At 41.4% G+C, this 17,875-nt stretch overlaps 1 protein-coding gene across 41 annotated transcripts in view; it reads left to right on the top strand.

Moving 5' to 3' along the window:
- Positions 1 to 17,875, top strand: part of LOC110486474 (nuclear factor 1 X-type-like) — a 174,858-nt gene that overhangs the window by 6,486 nt on the left and 150,497 nt on the right. For 13 of the 41 annotated variants that reach the window (XM_090196681.1, XM_090196665.1, XM_090196678.1 and 10 more), the window contains exon 1: positions 4,537 to 4,796. The exons of 4 other annotated variants lie outside the window; for them this stretch is intronic. In XM_090196681.1, the coding sequence (XP_090052807.1) occupies positions 4,770 to 4,796 (27 nt within the window). In that variant the 5' untranslated portion in view covers positions 4,537 to 4,769. Of the gene's footprint in view, positions 1 to 1,416; positions 1,501 to 4,536; positions 4,797 to 8,793; positions 8,830 to 17,875 lie in introns of those variants that run through there. 24 more of the 41 variants (XM_036941187.2, XM_090196646.1, XM_090196670.1 and 21 more) reach the window with 3 other exon arrangements.

Genomic DNA, 17,875 nt, shown 5'->3' with positions numbered 1-17,875 from the left:
AGAGCTGAGAAACAGCATTTCTTGTAATGGAACAACTCTTTCATGGTTTCACTCTGTTCTCCTCCATATATATCAATGATGGCCGGTACGAACATGGTTGTTGAAGCCGGACGTCATGAATCGTCTAATTTGAGTTTTCGGTTCTTTTGGATGACTTGCACTCACATTTCTTATTCGGAAATCTAACTTGAAGAGTAAACATACAAAAGTAAGCAATGGATTTGCATTAAATGATTAGTTTATACAGCGTACACAAACACACCAACACATACACACACAGGCACACACACAGGCACAGATGCCCCTTCAGTGTTAAAAGGGAAAGGGAAAAGACAAGAGTGCTAACCTCTCATTGGGTGGGATATGAATAGCCTGTGTTTCTAGCCACATCTTGGTTAGCCAAAGTCTGGGACTTATTATAGTGTTGTTTGTTTATGCATGTGTCTGTGTGTGTAAGTATTCCTTCAAGTATTGTTCCTGTGTTTTCTCTCTCTCTCTCTGTGTGTGTGTGTGTGTGTGTGTGTGTGTGTGTGTGTGTGTGTGTGTGTGTGTGTGTGTGTGTGTGTTAATGTCTGTTTTTAGTGTATATAGTGTATGTTTACCAGGTACAAGTTAAGAGTAGCATGCATTCAGAGTTGGCTTCGAACAGTGTTTGTTCCTGTTTTGTGAAACTTGAGAAATCAGGATTTAAGGTTCTGGAAAATAGGATTTTTCCCCAGCTCTCCATACCAAGGTTTCCTCCCAGCTATGTTGTCTGGGCTGGCCTGCCTCAATTGACGGCAGAATTGGAATGGATGCTCATTCAGCGCTCAAGGCCCAGCTGGTGTGTTCCACAGCATACAAATGAACTGTGCTGAATGGAAACAACACTTAGAAAAATACCTTTGCTGCATCGATCAGTGAATGTATGCCCCGTGTGAATGTTTTGTGCTGAATCAGTCACCACTGTGGGAGAAGTCACCAGGTGACAACCAGGGACAGGAAATGCCATTGTGTCAGTGTGTATTGTGTGGTGTGATCCAAAAGCAGCTGAAACGGTCTGGTTTCCATTCTGGTTCTAGCACCGGAGTTCAGGCCTGCATCATATATGAGTTGGCTAGTGCACATTATGAATCATGCTTTGTGTGTGAGTAGAAGAGGGGTAGGGATTTTCCGTTAGAGGTTATGTACAGGATGCTGATGTTGCTTGACTGAACTGTAATTGGCACATAATTTTTTACCAATATTAATAACAATAGTTAGAATTATACATCATATAATAATTAATACATCATAAATACATAATAGCAATGATATTATAATTATGTTATTATTCATTTTAAAATGATGTTGTGTTGTGTGTTGTATAGGGTAAGGAGATGTTTAAAGGATGGTAAAGGCATTGATACTATGAATGACTGTTGTGTTACGTTTCAGGCCACCGAAACCTTTCTGGTGAATGAAGACCCCTCCAGAGGTCCTGGGATGCCTGAATGCTTTGTAGTATCAGATTCCTACAGGGTATGCATTATTATTGTTATTATTATGATTATTTAATGTGTTATTTGAGTCATTAGTCATTATTCTGACTGATGGTCTGCTTTCATGCTCTTGGTGATTGCACCACAATCATAATGTCACTCACAGCTCCCTCTCCTCAGCTGCAAACCATTACAATCATTATTTCCACACACACTTTGAGAAAAGGGCCTTGCAACTCCGCCGAAGCGCCCTTCCCTCGTGGGAAAGAAAAATATAACGATAATGTGCAGCATGCAGAGGTTGTATAAAATGAAAAGCGAGCGCATTGGATTTACAGCGATCGGCCTGAAATGAAATGGTAATAAAAAAAGAATTGCGGGATCGGGGGAGTGGGAGTCTGTGGATGACTGAAAATGTGATTGTTAATGAGGTGGGAGACAGTTTTCTACTCTTTGTTTCCAGCTAAAGCCTTTCGCCAAGTTATAGAGAATCTGGGTTGCTACAGTGTATTGTGTGTCCCGGGGTACAGAAATGAGCCATAATGGGAGGTAATTGAGTATCATGGTTGGTGGAGAAGTTGGAGAGGGGAGAAGCATTAATATGACCATATTAGATATCAGGGCCAATGAGTTCAAGGCCATCCAGAGAAGGGTATCTGTACTCACCTCCTCATAGGGAGGTTAGGCCCACACATCACCACTCCAGCTACCTCAGAATCCTCTGTCTGTCCATTTTGTCTTCATATATGAGGGAGTAGTTGGTTGCGAATCCTAATCTTAGAGCACAAACTTTGAACCCTGTGACTTCTGTGCTTAACTTGCATTTGAGTTGTTCCATAGATTCTGTGTGTTCGTGGTATACAAAACAACCCTAGCAGATGCTGCTACAGTACTTAATTAGAACCGCAAATCCATGATTGACTTTACCACAATGAGTGTTGTAGCACAGCAAATATGTATATTCCAACGTGTGAAAAGGAGAGACTCAACAACCATAGCATATGGCTCTACCATGTGTTACTTAATGAGCGATTTACTCCCATAGACCACTAAATGTGGGGCTCATTTTAAGGAGCGATGCTGGATGAGTGTTTGCGTGTGTTGCAGTCAACTCAACTCTATAAAGGAGGAAAACAGTTTTTGATCCCCTTCGAAACCCACTCTCTGTAACCTTTCACTTTTGTGGTCCTGTGTGCTTTTTATGACTTCAGAGAGAGAAAGATAGAGAGAGAGAACTTCCATGAATACACTGAGTTAGACAGAGACTACAACTTGGGAACAGGATTCATTCCACCTGCTGTTACACAACTGCCCAAATGATGTGTATGTTTGTCACTCTGAAAGTTAGTGCTTATCAGAATTTATTTTGGTATATAATTTTCAAAATATCAAGGTAACGTTTGTCATTTCAGTCATTTCATATTCACGGATGGAATTAACCGGTATGGAATGCTGTGAGCATGACCTTGTGTGGTGAGAAGGGGAGGTTACAGTTATGTGGTCTGCACAACCCCCTGACCACACACTTTCCCCTCCCTCCATCCCTCCCTCTCTGTCTCTCTCTATCTCTGACCTCCCTCTGTCTCTGGCTCCCCTGGTTGTGTGCAGTATAATTGGCCACACAGAGCTCAGATCTCTTTGTTTCTCCTGCAGAGGCTTGTGGTGTAAATGCACAAGCAGTAGGCTTCCATAAATCTGAGGGACTCCAGTTGTCAGATCAAAATTTCAGCTCCACAGTGACTTTACCCCCACCAAACCCTATACCACACTTAGGACCTGGTCCAAAACTTGTTTTATTCCTTTGTAAAAAAGTGTGTGTGTGTGTGTGTGTGTGTATAATGTAAACATACGTTTCCCATGCCAATAAAGCCCATTGAATTGAGAGAGAGAGATTTTGTCTGTGAGAGGGTACATGCCTCTGTAAATTGTTCTCAGTATGACCAATATTCTGTGTTTTCTAATACACTCCCCCTTCCTTGGGACACTATCTTGTTTTGGTAGCATACAGTATGTTCTTATCAAGCAGTCCTTAGGTTGGGCTGTTTTTAATTTTCAAGTCAACTTCATTGAGCAAATGTCCCCAAGCCAGAGCAACAGTGTGGCTCTGCTGTTTCAACTGCAGTCACCATTACAGGTTTCAGTCTGGATCTGATGTCTGATAGTGTTCTATACACTCTGCAATGAAATGTCTTACTTGTACATCGGCCTGGGCTGGAAGTGTGCACTGAAATTCAGTTAACATGCTGAAAGTGCCTTCGTATCAGGGGTAACACATAGAAGTAACACAAAACGTGCAGAACACTGACAAATATTTTTTACATTTGTTTCACAAACTAATTTATGCAGAGGCAGTGTAACTGTAGTGTAATAACAATGTAATACTATTTTAGGTATACCCATTCATTTACATAGCTAGAGTAAAATGTACATGGGTCTAGATAAAAATGAATCCAAACCAAGATCCCAGTGTTGTTCTATTCCAATCTCATTAAATATTTTGGCTATCTTCTCGTTTCTCAGATGGAAAACAAATGACATTTCCAATATTTCAAGTCAATCTCTTAATATCAAGTCTTTATTTATCAACAGTATGTCTTTATTGTCGGCCATAGGCCCCATATAAAGCATCACCTTTGACCTTACAGTAATCACATTCTTATGCTTGTATGGACTTTACTAACTGGTACGCCTAATAAGCCTATAAACATATTTCATAGAAAACACATCAAAACAAAATCACATCGTAGCTATAGCAAATGTTTAGCTCATTGCAAAAAACAATGTTCAGACTGGCGGACCTTCTGTAAAGCATGTTACCTTCTCGTTTGGGATATAGGCTACTCTACACGTCGTATTGATAAAACGCTGGATAGTACGCATTCGGCGTTCCTATTCATTTAACCCTTGTAATAACATACTTGTTACCCTAAAGAAAGAGAACGGTGTATTGTCATTATGCATGTTTACTGAGTATGAGCTGAAACGACCGGATTAAGCATTAGTTTGCCCAAGCATGATTTACGAAGTTGGGAGAGTCATGTTAATGATATTATGTTGTATAGCAAACACCGTCGCCCTTGATCAAAAAAATATATATCCGTGCGCACGACAGGAGAATCCATGGAAGAGGGTGGGAGACAACTTTTTTTCCCAAAAAGTTTGTGTAAGCTTTCACTTTCAGCCTTCTAGGCGGGGTTACAGTACAGCATGGAGTGAGCGAAACAGGACGGCGAGCGAGGCAATGCAGCACTACAGCGAACTTCCATCCAATTTAAATAAGCTCTCCAATTTTCATTTCTAAAAATAACCATGTACTCCCCGTACTGCTTGACACAGGTAAATGCCATTATTTAATTGTTATTGCTTAGTATACAGTCGGGGTTGCGGGTTAGATTAGTGCTCCCACCATTTGCAACTATGTAATAGTTGAATTTGAGTTTATTTGTTACTCTTTGTTCCTTTCTGATAGTATTTACCTTGTATCGCTGACACTTTTTCTTCTTAGATGGCATTTCTTTGCATGGCTTTCATTACACATGGTTTTGTAGAGAAAATGGCGCTCCTCCCGAATCTATTTAATATAAAAGGAGTGGAGGAGGGGAGAAGTGGAGGAGGAGAAAGGAGTGAGTGTAGAAACTGGACTGAAGTTTAGTGTTACATGTGATGGTCTTACATTGACATTTTCCAAAATGTTGATCTCGCAAACGCTTGGCAGTGAGAGAGGCTACACGTGGAAACGTGGCCGTCAAAAAGCTTTATCCGCTAACGGTTGAATCTGTGACAGTCGAGGGCTTTAGGTCGGTGTGTGCTGCCGCCAGTTCTACAGTAGCCTACTGCTCGATTCTGATTAATATAACGTACGTATTTAGTGAAAGTAAATGTTCGGGAATATAATGTATAGACTATTTTCCGCACGAGTATCTCACTGCATATATGCGCCATAAGGATTATTTTCAAGGTTCTGGTCATGCCCAGTTGATGTTATCTTATTTTAGTGACTCTGGTCCACTGTACCTAGCACAAATACTGTATTCAATCTGCTATTATAAACTCTTGACCATTTCTGTTCATAGTAAAACAACCATCCCAAAATGTACAGCCAATAAATATTCCATAACTTTGAATAAGAAACCTACCTCTGATGTTTTACTCTGTGCTGCTTTCCCCTAAATGTATAACCTACTTTCAACTATACAGTGGATGTCCAGACCCCACAACCTGGTATATTTGGTATACATACACCATGCATTGTAAAGTTCACTCATATTCAATAGGGAATTACTCTTGTACTTCCACATGCAATATTCCACATTTCTGAGGACAGTTGGGCAGATAGCTTATGAGTTGAACAGTTTATTGGCACTAATTGGTAATTGATAAGGTCCTACCCAAATAAAATGTACTTTTGTTAAGCAATATAGAATCTCTTGCTATATAATATAACTAAATAAATTATTGTTCAATATGCTCATTAATGGTAAAAATCTGTTTTGATATATTGTGTTAAAACTGGAGAGTTGATCAGGTAACAGTTTCAGAATCTACATGATCTTTTTTAAAATCAAGAATTCAAGACATGTTTTTGGGGGAAAATGTATATAAAGCTTCTCTTTTTCTATTTTATGAAATTATAGTCTATTTGTCCTGGAGGAAAGAGAGTGTTAACATGTATTATAGTGCCTGTTGTAACTTTTTCAGAGATGTGGTCAATGGATTGTAACAAAAAGGTGCATTGCACAGTCATAAGAACTTAAATGAGTTAGTTATTTAGTTTATGGATGTGTTTACTTTGAAAGCATCATGTGTATTAGTAATCGTCCTATATGAACAGTGATTTAAGGTCAGGCTCGATTCTAAAATGGCCAGATATCACACATCATTGCTTAACTTTTTTGGACTCACCAAGAACCCTAAATATATGAGGTTCAGTAACTATTCATTTATGACTTACGTGCAATATCATTACTCTTGGAACTGGAATTTTCCTTAGCTTGACAAAGTAACTTGGAGGGAAGCACCAGAGAAAGCTCTGCTTGAAGTTGTACTGTCAACAGTATATGTTCACAGATAAATGTGACATACAACAGGGGTTTTTGAGCCCACTGACTGAAAATATTTTATATTTTAGCAATACAAACCCTCATAATATAAACCTACAAAGTTCCTTGGCCTAAACTGAATCGCGAGGCACCCATCATTTAACTCTGCATTAATATATACCTGGTTCTGCAAAAACATTGTAGTGGTCTGCTGCTCTTCTTTCTATGCATTTCTGTGTAGATTGTTTGTTCTTTATGGATTCTTTAAAAAGCCATGCCTTTTTCTGCGTCCAAAATAGAATGGTTGTTGATATTATCTGCAATTCTATGACTCTCCTAACCGGTGGCATAACTGTTGGAAATCTATTCCTATAAAGCAAACTTGTTTATCCCTTGGTTTCACTGGACAGTAGACTGCCAAGGCCTGTGTGATGCGTAGTTTATTCCTGATTTTACAGTGTTGTATTAAAACAATTTTACTTCCATGCCTCTGACTCCTGTTACAGAGGCAGAGAGGGTGTTTTTCTCAGTTGCGGGCACGGCCAGTAGTCTGTTTCCATTTAAAACTGTAGAATGATATGTTGTTCTCTATTCTACTCCCAGATTGACAGAAAAAGACAAATCTGATTTGAATACTTTTGTTAGAAGTGGATATATATTGGAAGAGAGGGTCTTGTACTTTTTAGGCCACACGGGTCTAAATTAATTAAATGCAACTGAGAAAGAAAATAGGCCCACATATTTAGAAATGATGGAATGGGACTTTATCAGATGCACAGAGACGAATCTCTATATAGACTCGAACTTTTCTCTCCAACAGTTAAGCAGTTTACACATATAGCTTAATTTGTTAATGCATATTTATTTACAGTGTTTCTGGAATTGATAAATGTTGTAATTATTTTACTAAAGCGGTTATACGGCAGTATGAAAAGAAAATGAAGCTTGATAGAGCCAGAATTTTTTTGACAACAGAACTGACTGCACATTCCGCACGTGCTGCACATATGCAGAATAAAGCCCATAGGCTAAATCATTAGGACTGGATAAACTATATAAATATATTATTTAAAGCTATACATTGACTACATAGAGTTTGGTATGTTCATGCATTTTAGGGAGATATTCAACAAGAGAACAGCTTTGTGCATTGCACTCGTCCAGCGTGCGTGGAGCTTGCGCCTCTCAGCCCAGCCCAAGACTCCTGCATTCCCGTCACTTCTGATGTGCCTCTTGTCTGCAGATGTAGACTCACATTTTTGTTTATTTAATTAAGGTTAATCATTTTAAAAAACGAGTTTGGACCTCGGATATGGCAACACAATATAAACAATCGAATAAATGATTAACAGTGGTAAAAGCCTTTCTGGTGACTGGCGAGATGGATGGGGTGGAATGGAGGCAAATTATGGAAAGCATTCAGAGGTTCGGATATACTTTATTCGTGTGTTACTTTATACATGTTTTATGATGTTATAAACATTACAATGTAAGCCCATACCAAAAGTATCCACAGCAGGTATGGAAATAGACTATACCAAATTCACCGTGTTGTGTGGCTGGCTGATATAGGCTATTGACTGAGCTATTAGACACCATTATCAGAATAGCGTTGCCTTTTCCAGTCTTGCAGCACTACACTCTTAGAAGAAAAGGTGCTATCTAGAACCTAAAAGGGTTATTCGGCTGTCGAGAACCCTTTGAAGAACCCTTCTGGTTCCAGGTACCGTTTGAGTTGCATTTAGAACCCTTTCCACAGAGGATTCTACATGGAACCCAGAATAGTTTTACCTGGAACAAAAAATATTATCCTATGGGGACACCCGAATAACCCCTTTTTTTGTAAGAGTGTAGGCGTTTTTCATTTATGTCATAGGGACGTATAATCAAGCCAGATTAGATCAGTAAAGCAGAATTCAACACTTTCCTTCTCTACACAGTGGAGTATACGTGATATTGAAAAATAAAAATGACATTGTTATTGTTGTTATAGTCATTGTTAGGCATAGACTATTGTTAGGCTATAACACGGAAGCATGGCATGCTTGGCTTGTTCCCATAAAGCGCACCAGGTCATAACCATTTTCTTTTCGCATTTGCCTAAGAAGCCACTTTACGCTAATGACTTTGTGTATGCTCAAAAGTTTATACAATAAATAAAATGTGATCACCCTATACTATTCTTACTCGTACTACAGTTTAACATCCTCTTCTCTTTGCTCTTCTGCTCGCGGGACGGTGACCCCTGCGCGGGAATGCTTTTCACACCTCTTAACACCCTCGCGACACTAAAGTATTGCACTACTCACCTTCTAAACAATCCATTAGTGGTAAGTGTTGCCCTATTATATTTTAATGTGTGTTATATACATTTTATTAGGCATTGTTATCATAGTTTGTTGAAGCCCATATTTCTTTCTTTTTTTTTTTACTCAAAATGTTAAAAACCTTAATCATATTGAAAGGAAGCATCATTTGCTAAATGTATTTCTCACACGTTCGTACTTTCTTGAAAAGCAGTCAAGGCCCGTTTTTTCTAGACAACTCACTGCTAGTCAAATCACTTATTCTGTCGGCCTGAAGTCCTACTAAGTTGTTTAAAAAGCTTAACATACATAAACCAAAAGTTAACTGCGGAGAAAGAGCAAGATGGCTATTTAATACAGTTTCGTTATGGGCCTAATTTCTGCAGTTTGTAGCCCAGCAGCACCGATTGGCCTGAAAGTAGCCTACTAGCCGTCTATTCAAGCAGATAGGCCTAATGTTTAGCAAAAGTAAGTCACATAATTTCATGATGTCATCTAAAATTAGCTAACTTGTTGCCTTGGAAATGTATCTTGCTTTTCCCATTTTCATGCAATTAACCCTTGAGTGGCAAACCCAAAATGTTTTACCATAAACCCATTATTTGCATGCATATTTGAGACAGAAAGACTAAACATATATTTGTAGATTTTAGAAACAATTTAGTCCTAAGGAACATATTTCTTGTTGCAAGTCATCTTTGTATTGCAGATCATTAAATAATTCATCTTTGTCTTAATTACCTCCATGGATACATTTGTGGCTTAATCACGTGCCTAAATTATCCTAAATTATGTTAGGCCTAAGTGAGTATGTATTACTGTGTGTTGCTGCATGAAGATAGATTATATTTGTCTATGTCATTATCAGTTGTTAACAGGCATGGTGTTTTGAATAAAAACATATTCCACTGAAACCTCCTTGTAGACATTTTGTGAGGCGGCCTTCCGATCTCTCCTCACCCATACCCCTCCTCTTCTCCTCTCCCCTCCTCCACTCCCTCCTCCTCCTCTCCTCACCCCTCTCCTTACAACCTCTCCTCACCCATCCCCCTCCTCTCCCCTCCTCCACTCCCTCCACCTCTCCTCACCCCTCTCCTTCCAACCTCTCCTCACCCCTCCCCTACTCTAACCTCTCCTCCACCTCCTCCTCTCCCCCCTCCTCCTGTCCTCTCCCCCCTCCTCCTGTCCTATCCCCTCTCTCTCCCCAGGCCTGGAAAATGAGTTGGAACAGCTGTTCAGGGGATTAAAATCTGATGGAACCACAGTCTGAATAAACAGAAATGTTGGATTTTTTGAATTAAAGACACACACACACACACACACACACACACACACACACACACCAGAACCTTCCGTCCTATGTCTGAATGTGATTAGGCAGCTGTGTGGTTATCACTGGATTAGCCTATGTTACAGGATCCACAGTTTTTAGGCTGAATGGCAATGATGTTTTATACTGATGTTTAAGAGGCACTCGGACAGCACTGACTGTGGTTAATCAATGGGGCAAAAACAAATACCCAAAGTGTAGGGCTCCAAAACACAGAATTGCAGTGGGAAGAAAAGGCCTTCATGCCTTTTATAGAATTTCTATGGGGGACATATTGAATTATAATATTACTATACTTGAGTTCAGTTGTGCGTAGAGCAAGCCCCCTGCCCTGCAGTAAAGCCAATCAGAAGGATGCAATGAATGTATGTAGTCTGATAGTGCTTTTCTGATTGGTGTGGAATATAGCCATTGGCATGAGCCAGTAGAAAAATAACCCCTGTGTTCCAGACAGCCCAAGTCAGTAATGAATTTAATGGATATGTGAACTTTATTATGTTCCCCTCCTCTATCCCTAGTTGAAGGTTGGAGTTACGGTGAAACCGGAGTCCCCTATTGGCCCTGTAGGTGTCTCGTGGCAGCGGGTGGCTCTTTTCCCCATCATGTAAAGGGGACACCGGCAGGCCACAATGCCAGACGCTCACAAGGACACTGTGTTCCCTTTACTTATTAATTCCTACCAGGCCACCACCACCACCGGCGGCCTCAAGTCTCCTTTGGTGGTTGGTTGGTGGTTGGTGGAGCTGGCAAATTCAAACAGCCATAAACAATGAGGTGGCAAAGCCCTGGTCCCTGTAATCACAGATTTGGGCTGGATGGTGGCTGGTGCTGTTATCTATTCCTCAGGGAGGAGGTACTGTGTCCTGGACCTAGAGATGCCCCGACGTGTTAACATTTAATGAACATATCAAGAATATTTAAAGGACATATCAAGGTTTTGTTGATAAATGTTTTTGAACATTTTCCATCAGACTTTGTAAGTCCATGATGGGGGCACTGTTGTATCTCCAAAACATGTCTGTCTATTTTATGTAGAATTCAGTACACTGTGTGATGGGGAAGACAAAGACTGGATGAATTGGATGTATTTTGGCAAGAGGGAATATAGATTTGAATTAAGTACCATGTAGTTTTTATCTCAAGCTGCATGCAGAAAAGGCCAAACCAACTGAGTCTCATTCAGTATCTGCACAGCTGTCCTAGCATCCGTGGAGAATGGATTCCTATTGCTATTGCCATGGGAGTCTCCAGCCAAGAAGAATAGGAGGATATCCAGTGTGTGTGCAGAGAGAGTGGTGTGTGTGTGTGTGTGCGCGCATGCATGCGCCGCACTGCCGTCTCCACCCTCCTGCCTTTCCCTTCGCTCATGTCAACCCTGGAATGGATTATGCTTTGGCAGAACCCTGGCAATGCCTTCAGCCCCAGTGCGGTTCTGTGGTCGCTGATATGTTGTGCTGTTGCCATGGCTACAGAACACACACACACACACACACACACAAGCGCAAATCACATAATTGAGCTAGAATATACATAGGCAAACACAAATACTTCTGTACAATATGGGAGAGAGAAGGGGCTCAAGTGAAAATGTGGCTTTCCCCTACAAATCAACAGAGGGAAGGATCCCAGCTCTGTCGGAGCTGTGCGCAATAAGGCAGCTGCATGGGATGGACTGACACGTTGGTACAGTATGTGCTTTCCATGATTAGTCATGAATCTAAAGAGTGGAGCACCTATTATCACCTATTATCTAATATTTAGACCACTGACTGTCCGACAACTAGTTTGTCTGGGAGTGAGAGGATATGGTGAGGTTGTTGGTATTTGTGTAAGAGAGGGCGTGGCAGCTTGGGTTTGCAGAGATAGGCATGCCTTGGTGTGGTAGCTAGAACGCGTTGTTATTTTGACAGTTGAAAAAGTCTACAGTATTTTGTTCTTATTTCCTTTGCCATTTATTTCTCACCATGCAGCATTCTCTCTGTTCTCTACCCATCCCCTGTGGAGTGTTAGTGTGGGGGAGATGATACGTCCTAGTGTTTTTGCCTGATGGGCCCTATCTCAGAGGGCATCGGTGAGATATGCAGACCTCACCCACTAGCACTCTGTCACACTACTAGGTTTGTAGTGGGGTGTAATGGCAGTTTGAATTGCAAAGTGCCACACAATTCAGAATTGAGGGGATTGTATGGAGTTTAATAACACTGAGGGAGTCTGTTCTAGACAGAAATGTATACTCCTGTGTCCCAAGTCTATCAGTAGTGGTGTTGTATTTGATTTATAAGTGATTTATAAAAGCAGGTGGATGTGCTTTTAATATCAAATACCTCAAAATGTTTTGGATTTGTTTCTCTCACATGGAGCATAAACTTCACATAAAGTGTGTGATTGGTAATATGAGAAAAAGCATGAAGACCCATTGTTTTGGCATGTCACAGGTCAGCAGCAGAGAGCTGCTGCTGCTCATTGACACCCCACTGAAGGTCACTACAGTAGGGGGCTGTTGTTTGTTATGGAGGTGGGGACAGCAGTCTGGTCTCTGACCTCAACTCCCACTGATCTAAATATATAGACCCCTCATTACATTGCTGCTGGATTCATCTGTATGAAATCTGAGATCTATCTGCCCCTCTTCCTCCCTCTCGCTCTCTCTCTCTCCCTACCAGACACAAACACACTCATAACCAAGCATGCACAAGCTCACACAAATATGTCGCAAACTTACCTATAAATCGGTAATATCTCCACATCTATTTTAACACACCCATCCAAAACACACACAGAATGTGAGTGAAAACAGACACACGTACATGCACATTCAAACCCTCTCAGGCTTTATGCATTATGCATTAATTGACACATACACTGGCAAACACACACGCTCAAACACTTCCCACACCTGCACACACTTAAGCACGAGGCGCAGGTGTGCATTCTCGACTCTCCCTTGTCAGTCTGGTGCCGACCGTCAAAATCTCGGCCAGCACCACTAGACCAGAGTGATGATTGGGGAGGTGGTGTTGGTGGGGGAGGAGGGGGGCTGTTGTGTTGCCAGCGTACCATGTGTGCCAGCTCCTCGACTGACTCCTAACCCATATGGCACTTCACTCCCTAACCTCCCCCAAATCTGACTGTGGAAACATACTGCATTAGCACTTCTCCCTGCACCTGGCTGTGGTTGAAGAGACAATTATGTACATTAGCGGACAACTGCAACATACCTCATCTCACAACAACCAATGGGGGAGGGGTGGTGGTTGGGGGGGGGGGGGTAGTTTAGGTTAGGGTAGTTGTAAAGTGAAGACGTCACCCAATGACGTCACATTGTTCTCATGTAATGTTGCCATTTTGCAACTCTTTCCGATGAGCAGGTGAATCAAGGTGAAAGTTAATTTGTGGGTTTTGGCTCAATTAATGACACTACTTTAATCTTGTTTGCTGTTTGTAAAACCTCATTGAGTTTGTGTGTTGAAATAGAATCAGTTTTGTTTTTCTAGCCTAGGCTGTGATGAATGCAGCCGTGAGTTGGAACCTGATTACTCCGATCCTCGATAAGATTACCAATCTGAAAATGATCACTTAAAGATAAAAAATGTACATCGGAGTAAACAATATGTTTTGCTTACATATTTTCATCAGGAATGAGAATGATCTTCATCGGGTTAAATGGAGCATTTAATGGGTTAAACTTGGAGGGAAGGAGTTTTCCTGTCTTCGGGACGGGTGGAGGAGCATTGACGTTTGGATGCTAACAACCCCTCAAGTAAAGCTGTAACAAAAGGGCTTGTAACCTTATTTCAAGAGCTGCAAAAAAACACAAGTTAAAAGGAAAAAAAGTTAGAGAGACGGAGGATCATAAACAACAATATCAGTATCTTAGGCTGGCATGGCTGCACATCTGTAGGTCTCAGTTTCTTTCTTTCTTTCTTTCTTTCTTTCTTTCTTTCTTTCTTTCTTTCTTTCTTTCTAGCTCTCTAGCTCTCTAGCTCTCTCTGTCACTCTGTCTGTGCTGTTTGGCCACCTGGTCCAGCGAGGAATTGCTGTCACCCTGGGAACAAAGCACTGCAGCTCTCTCCTCAGAGCAGGAAGTTGGGCCCTGGCCAGTGGTGGAAAATCAATACGCATATACGCATAATATAACATATCCTTACCTTACATGAACTCTGAGGAGGACTAGCAGCTATGGGCAAACACAGAAAGCGTGTGTGTGTGTGTCCTGAGATTCTTGTGAGGTTCTGCTGGCTGTGGCTGTAGGACATACTGAGAGTAGTGTGGAGAGCAGGTCAGGGCCCTTGGTAGTAGTCGAACACAAATAACTGCTGGTACTCCTCTATGTGGAAAAGGTATCCACTGTACTCTGAATTGAACTTCACTTTTGGGGCTTTGAAAATGACTTGAAGCCAGAGTGTTGCTTTGGACATGGAAACTTTTCAATGTGAGTGGAAAATGTTATATGTCACCACTCACCAGGTTCAATGGGGGACGTCATGACATCACTGTTGTAGCTCAAGGAACTGTGTCCCAACTAAAACAATTTTTTCACAAAGTGTGAAAAAGCTTCTCCTTCAAACATATGCAGGAGTTTAGAACACCAGCGTTGCTTTGCTCCTTGATCAGCCCTTTCCCATACTTAATAAGACGTCTGCTTGTTTGAGGTATCATTTCTTTTAAAGCACTTTCTCATGTGACCACTCACGATCTGAATGGAGAAACAATGTGCTCTTGTCATGGTCTCCAGTTTTTAGTGCTTTGTTGAAAAGAGAATGAGGAAAAAACTACAACTCCCGTCTAAGGTGTCTAAGTTTATGTTAGTCTTTTTGGCACAGGATGTCTTGAGAATAACCTTGTACAACCCAAACACATATCATTATCGTCAACAGTTAAGATACTTTTTTCCATCTGCAGCATATTATAGGGACTGTCAAATCTAGACATGATGGACCATCCAATAGTATCTACATCAAATCCCTACACGTTTGTTTTCATTTGTCATGTCATGTCTTTTCCATTACCCAAATAAGGATAGTTCCCGACTTGGAGTTAGGACTCTTGTGGGGACCGCAATTCCCTGTATGTCCCAGTCATGCTACTAAAATGTATGATAAATGTGAGTAGGAATGGCTTAGGCGGTTGCAGAGGTGTACATTATAGTGGGGTTTTAAGTGAAAGATTTATGTACAGGGGCCTCCCGGGTGGCGCAGTGGTTAAGGGTGCTGTACTGCAGCGCTAGCTGCGCCACCAGAGACTCTGGGTTGGCGGGCCGGGCGCAGTGCGCGCTAACCAAGGTTGCCAGGTGCACGGTGTTTCCTCCGACACATTGGTGCGGCTGGCTTCCGGGTTGAATGCGCGCTCTGTCGCGGAAGGTGTTTTTTTGCAGCTCTTGAAATAAGGTTACAAGCCCTTTTGTTACAGCTTTACTTGAGGGGTTGTTAGCATCCAAACGTCAATGCTCCTCCACCCGTCCCGAAGACAGGAAAACTCCTTCCCTCCACGTGACCGCCATTGACAATGCTCCAAAGGGTTGAGCCACTCAAAAGTTTCCAATTTAATGGCTCCTTCCGCGACATTTCAAGCTAGCCGTGGAGTGAGCTTACATGTCCTTAAAGCCGTTACAATTGCATAGGACATGTTTGAGCCTGAGGGATTTAAAGTAGATGTTTCAGTGAGCATTCAAGGGCAATGTGCATCCATCTTTAAAATCTAAAACATTTGCAGCAGCAACTGCTCAAAGTAAAAACAATCAAGGAGAAGAGAGTCTGTGTTTGGGCAATACAGTAGTTTGGTTAGCGCTCCAAGCAATTATTTTAACTAATGTGATTTGTTCGATTTTCTTCCCCCCATCAATCAACACGGTGCATATATACTGTAACTGAGCTCTATGTATATTTGAGAAAGACTCTTTATAGCCATGGCTGGTTGTATTCTCTCCTTGGAAGCGGAGTGTGATTAAAACAGACAATATAAGCGTATTGTATTTCCTAGGGGACAGGAAGGAATGTGAATGCATCATAACCATATTACTCTAGTTAGGAACTGTTTCTGTTGCCAAGTCAGTGGATACATGGGATACCCTCCCTAACAGTGGCTCTGCACAAACAGAACCCAACCCAACTCCAACCAAAAACAGCCCCCAGAAAGAAGTTTGCCTCCTCCGAACCATTTGACATTTTTTTGTTGTGAGAGAGAGAAGCATGTCGCTGGTGGGACTTTGGCCGGTACAATCCCTCCACTGTTAAAACAATGCCGCAGTTGTCTTCCATAACCTAATTACTCCCTCCAGGGGGAGAAAGGCAACAGCACAAAATCCCAGAGTTAGGGGTTCTGATCTCCACTCTGAAAGAAAAGGCCTCATTCATTTCCCTCCACCACACAGACGGTCTGTTTTTCATTGGTCTAGGATTGGGTTGAGTTTAATAGTTTAATTACAAACTATCATGATATTGGAGTATAAAAGCTTTGTTTTATTTGGAGTCTGCTCCGTGATCTCTTATGAGAATGAGGAGCACTTTCTGTATTACGCCTGGTAAAACTAGTTGGGGTTTTGATTGAGGTCATTTGAACATATCTGACCTCTTGTCCTATGCCCATAATGTGTTTGAGCTGGAGACTAATCAGGATATCACTGTTATCATGCTCTTGTTGATACAGGCAGACAGATACTGTAAAGGCACACAGAACTAACATGTCTTTCAGGTGCAACTTTTCTGTACAGCAGGCTAGGGAAAAAATAAAACATTGTTCCCTCTTAGTTTTTCATCACCTCCATCATGTACTACCACTGGAAGGTTGCTGAAACGTTATTACAGTAATTGAACACAAGGAAGTCGCTACAGGAAGAAGGGAAAGGGACGTGGGCAGTAGCGTTTACCAATAGGAAAACAGTGTTCATGTCTCTCACTCCCCAGAACATCACCCACCTCCTATTTCATTGGTTTTATTTATTTGTTTATGCAGACTCAGAAAATCAGAACTGCCATTGCATGAAACAAGGCAAGTTTACCATTGGATAGCCTTTTTTGTCAATGTTTATTGCTAACTCAGTCTGCTTAAAGAAGTATCTGCATTTGGTTATCTGGGGCTTTTCCTTCTATTATGTGGTACAAGCTTATAAACACAGAATAAATGAGTCATGATCTTCACATTCATTGACCAGAAGACTTTATGAGGATTTCTTTGGTTGACTTTGGCATGAATACAATTCATCTGTGTATTAGTTCAGCCCCACACAAATTCAGTTTGGTAACATTAGCTTTTAAGTGTAAGTTTTCTTTGTTGTCAGTTGGTTCATGTAAATATAAGGGGTATGCTCTGATACAGTTAGCGCCTATACAGTATGTCCATGTAGGCTTACTCTATGAACAGGCCACACAAGGAGATCAGACAGTGGTGTGTCTCTGTGAGTGTTTGTGTTAGCCTGAGTTGCTTTCCTGTGCTGTGTGTGGCTGTGTCCGGCGTGTGTGGACTCCGGCCCTCATTGTCGCCATCCTCAACATTCTTCCGCTCTAGAGGGGACGGCAGCAGAGGAAGCTTAACTTTGCTGACATAAAGGAGGCTCTTCCTTCAGTCTCTCTACTGGTTGATTAACCCTCTCTGTCTACCTGTCTGTCACTGGGACTAACCATGAAGCACGTCTGGGATTCTAATCTCATGTTTGGTTCACTGCAACAACGACAATGATGACGATTGTACCATTATTACACAGTTATGATTTTATTTCAGATATATAGACATTATGCTTGAATG

This window comes from Oncorhynchus mykiss, chromosome 13 (genome assembly GCF_057628025.1).
Source record: "Oncorhynchus mykiss isolate SJ-2025 chromosome 13, ASM5762802v1, whole genome shotgun sequence".
In the NCBI taxonomy this organism is placed as follows: Eukaryota; Metazoa; Chordata; class Actinopteri; order Salmoniformes; family Salmonidae; genus Oncorhynchus; species Oncorhynchus mykiss.
This window is presented reverse-complemented; position numbering and strand designations above follow the sequence as displayed.